Source organism: Anoplopoma fimbria, chromosome 17, assembly GCF_027596085.1.
Source record: "Anoplopoma fimbria isolate UVic2021 breed Golden Eagle Sablefish chromosome 17, Afim_UVic_2022, whole genome shotgun sequence".
Taxonomy (NCBI): Eukaryota; Metazoa; Chordata; class Actinopteri; order Perciformes; family Anoplopomatidae; genus Anoplopoma; species Anoplopoma fimbria.
Window position 1 is genome coordinate 24,019,489 of NC_072465.1, and position 3,844 is coordinate 24,023,332.

The 3,844-nt window shown below is 39.3% G+C and overlaps 1 protein-coding gene across 1 annotated transcript; it reads right to left on the reverse strand.

The window, feature by feature from the left end:
- Positions 1–253: 253 nt before the first annotated feature.
- Positions 254–2,962, reverse strand: LOC129106381 (guanylate cyclase activator 2B-like). The gene is made up of 3 exons (XM_054617768.1): positions 2,747–2,962; positions 2,231–2,417; positions 254–386 (listed from the first exon to the last, which is right to left on the reverse strand). Exons 1-3 carry the CDS (start codon positions 2,939–2,941, stop codon positions 316–318), a joined length of 453 nt encoding a protein of 150 aa, XP_054473743.1. The 5' UTR covers positions 2,942–2,962; the 3' UTR covers positions 254–315.
- Positions 2,963–3,844: the final 882 nt, after the last annotated feature.

Consider the following 3,844-nt stretch of genomic DNA (forward strand, 5'->3'; position numbering starts at 1 on the left):
TGTGTGTGTGTGTGTGTGTGTGTGTGTGTGTGTGTGTGTGTGTGTGTGTGTGTAAAGGTAAGACACTCAAGTGTGTGAGCATCACTGCATTGTTGAAACTACAAGTAAAAACTGCTTTCAAGGGTGCAAAGAATACACATTTTTTATTGTCAAGAAGCTGCATCAGACTCAATAAATTAAATGTTCAATATGAAAGCAAGTTGAAGATTTGATTCTTGCCGATGTTATACACTTATAAATGTGGATGAACTAAGGAGGATGACGACCTCAGAGGCTCTCAGTCGATGAGTTTTATGTCTCTAGCAGATGGCAGCCTCAGATCAGACACCCAAAGCAGGAGGGGTTGGCACATATTTCACAAGGATCGTAAGACGTGATGATTAACACTAGAAAGTGCAAGAAAAAACAAAATATTAATATTCATCTGACCTAAAATGGGCTTTTTGTACCACCCAAGGGCCAGCTTTTTAAGTTCTATGAAATGCTGCTAATACTGATAATGGGATAATTCCGTCTCGGTGCAGCAACAAGGGTGCAGTCTGTGTCTAATGAGCTTTAATGGCCCCTCAGGACTATTTGAACAGCCTTTCATAGGCCTATTGTCGGGCATTATCATTCCAGAGCCGCTTTATGATGCACCAACTGCAGGATGTGCATAATATCATGTGTAAACAGTGAATTCAAGGAATCCATTTCAGTGAACTAATGGAAGCCTGCGCCTGCTGTCAGGGTCTTTAATTTCAAGTCTCAGAGCGAGCGTGTGTCTTAGTAATAAAACTGTTGATTAAACAGCGTTTCTGAGAGCAGGTGTGAGCTTGTTTACTGTGTGAATGTTACTAACTCTTATGTAAACCCAACAGAGTCATTATGAGAAGGTCAGCGCAACTGGCGTATAACAAAGATCGAGGCAGGTGTGAGGGGAACGGGGTCAAACAAACACACGACCGTCGTCAAGGAGGCCGCTGTTAGTGTCCCCTGCAAAAAAGTAAATGTTGTCATTCTGTCACGTCAGTCGTTAGTCATGTTACAGGTTAGGCAAGTCAATGTCAACTACACTCTTTCGCTAAGTCTAACTAAGCGGTTTTGTTGCCTAAACCTAACTTCCTGTGATGCAGGAAGTGAATTTGAACATCATGAACTTGGAGGTCGGAATTTTCTTAGTTTAAATCTCCAAGTGTCCGACCTCCAAGCGTTCCAGGTGAAAAACACCAAATGTAAACAGAAACAATTATGACCAACATGTTCATTTGGCAATTGTATTCACAATTAAACTCTCAGCAGTTCAACCTCCATTGGCCTTTTTAACGTTTTCCTAAATAACTTTTGTGGCGTGAAGATAAGATTTAGAGAGTGTTTACCGTAACCAACTAGTTAATAATATTGCTGGAGACATGTTTTGACATCGATCTACATGCAGTTCAGGTTTACCATACAATAGTATACATTGTTTAATTAATTAGAAGCAAATGCTGCCTTTTAGTTGGTGGTTTACCATTTCCAATGTGAGCTACAAATGTTGTGTGATGTCTAGTTTAGGAACTCCAACTTTGTCGCTAACAGACTAACAGTTTCCCCCTGATTCCAGTCTAAATGCTAAGCTAAGCTAACCAGCTCCTACACTTGATGCAGCCTTTTAGTTAAAGGAAATGTTTTTATTATTATTATAATAATAATAAAAGACAAAATGAAAAATTAATTGACAAGTACTGTCAGTCAGATATATCTTATTCCTCTCTGTCGTAGAGCTCTAATGGTGCTCTAATCTATTAAAACTAATAGATACTAATCAATGTATTTAGTGAATGGTTCCTTCAAAAATGTTTATATATATCTACTATTATTTTAAATCAATCACACACATTGTCTTTGTGTTGTAAAAACTCAGTATTGCACTAAATGTTTGTTAATCCACTGCAGAAAATAGGCCCAACCAAATGCACAATTAACTCCAGTTTGAGTTAAGTTTCCTAAAAACTACAGTGCCTGGCTTTATTAAGCAATGATTTACCCTTTTAACAAAGTACAATATATATTTTTTGACCTTATTTGGAAAGATTTGTCTTCATTGGGAACCAATGGCCTTGGGCCTGATTGCCACAGTTGGAAACTATTGAGAGTTTTTGGTATTGTTGTAATACAAGGTCAGAATGTGTTGGTGCCAAAGTGAACCTGATGTCCTTCAAACTTTTCAATAATGTAGTTCATTTGTTTCGCCTTCGCTCAGTCTTACTTAGTTTGGAGAAAACGATGCCGGCTCCTTTCTCTTGACACACTGGCCTAAAGACCTGCGGCAGGATGGGGTTGGTGCAAACGGCTACAACGCTCGTCCAGGAGAGGTGGGGGCTGACGCTGTCGTCTAAATCCATCAGCTCATTCAGCTGCTTCACTGCCTCTAAGGGGAAGTTCCTGTCTCCAACCTGGTGGGTGAGGAACAAGGTAAAACTGTGAGGCATGAAAATTATTCTGCAAGAAGTGCAGTTGGGTTTGACTGAGAAAGAGAGTGTGGTAAATGAGTCTTGTCACTGGAATGAAAAGAGGTGCAATGCAGAGAGGACTGGATAGTCAGAGAAAAAATGACTGAAAGGAATATTTGGTGTTGAAATGCATTTTTTAAGTTAGGATGAAAACATTTTTCAAACAACAAAAAAGTTCCTCTTGGTGGCAATTACTGCTATTTCTAAGATGCATTCAGAATATAAAGAAAAAAAGCAAAGACAGTGAAAAGACAGTAACAAGTGATACTCACTTTAACCTGCACACCTTGAGCTCCTCTGCACACAAACAGCAGCACAACAAGGACGACGCTGAGCACTCTCATTTTCAGATGATGGGAGACGCTTCTCAGTATGGAGGAGAGTTTCTTCTGTGGTCTCTGGGCACCGGCTCTGCCTCTTATAAAGGCCTCTGGACGGATTAGTGAGTGAATTATTGACCAAGACATCTGGCAGGGTGAGGAGAGGAAAGTTAGGGGGGTGGGGGAAACAAAGATAAACCTGAGGTTTGCGCACTTCAAGTGATTTGGATCCTCTTTTTTAGTTTATAACCACTACCCTCTTAATTTATTTATAACCTCAATATCTGTTGTTTCCTCCGTCAGCGCGATATTTTGCTATTTACTTGTGTCATACTAATGCAACCGATGCCTCAGTGCCACCTAATAAATGTCACCCCTTGTCTCTTTCCCACAGGTATTTGCCACAGAGCTGTTTGATAAGGAGGCGGCCATATATGGAGTTGTTCCACATAGGTCATTTGTTTGCAGAGCTGTGATATTTGCAAGTTAGGACAAATGGAAACTTTGTGTTTGGTTACGCAGACCGAATAACGCACATCAATGCTATTGTTTTATAAACCCTTGAAAAGCTCAAACAGTCAGTGTCACTAATTCAAAAGATATCCTTCACTCATTTTTTTATTTTCAAAATTAGATGCTTAGGTCAGATTTGGTGAAAAGGAGCTGCTGTTTACCAAAGTTGTACAATAGATAAGAGTCAAACGTGTGACGTCATTGTGAGTCACAGTCTGCATCCTCCCTGTGTGAACTGAGACAATGCTTCAAAGGTCAAATCAGAGAGTCAAAACATCGACCAATTTTGGCAGGTTTCAGTCTGCTTGGACAAAAGAGAAAATCAATGAAATCAAACTTCTTTGTTTATTTAAAAAAAAAAAAAAAAAAAAGCTTTCCGACAGACTTTGCTTGTTCGTATTTTGGGCCAAACTGTCTAAAGAGACAGGAGATCAAATTAACTGTTGCAGAAATGGATGATATAAAAGAAACAAACTCTTCAAACATAATATCTGACCTTTAACTTTCAAGTATATTTTGGGACTTTTTGCATCACAA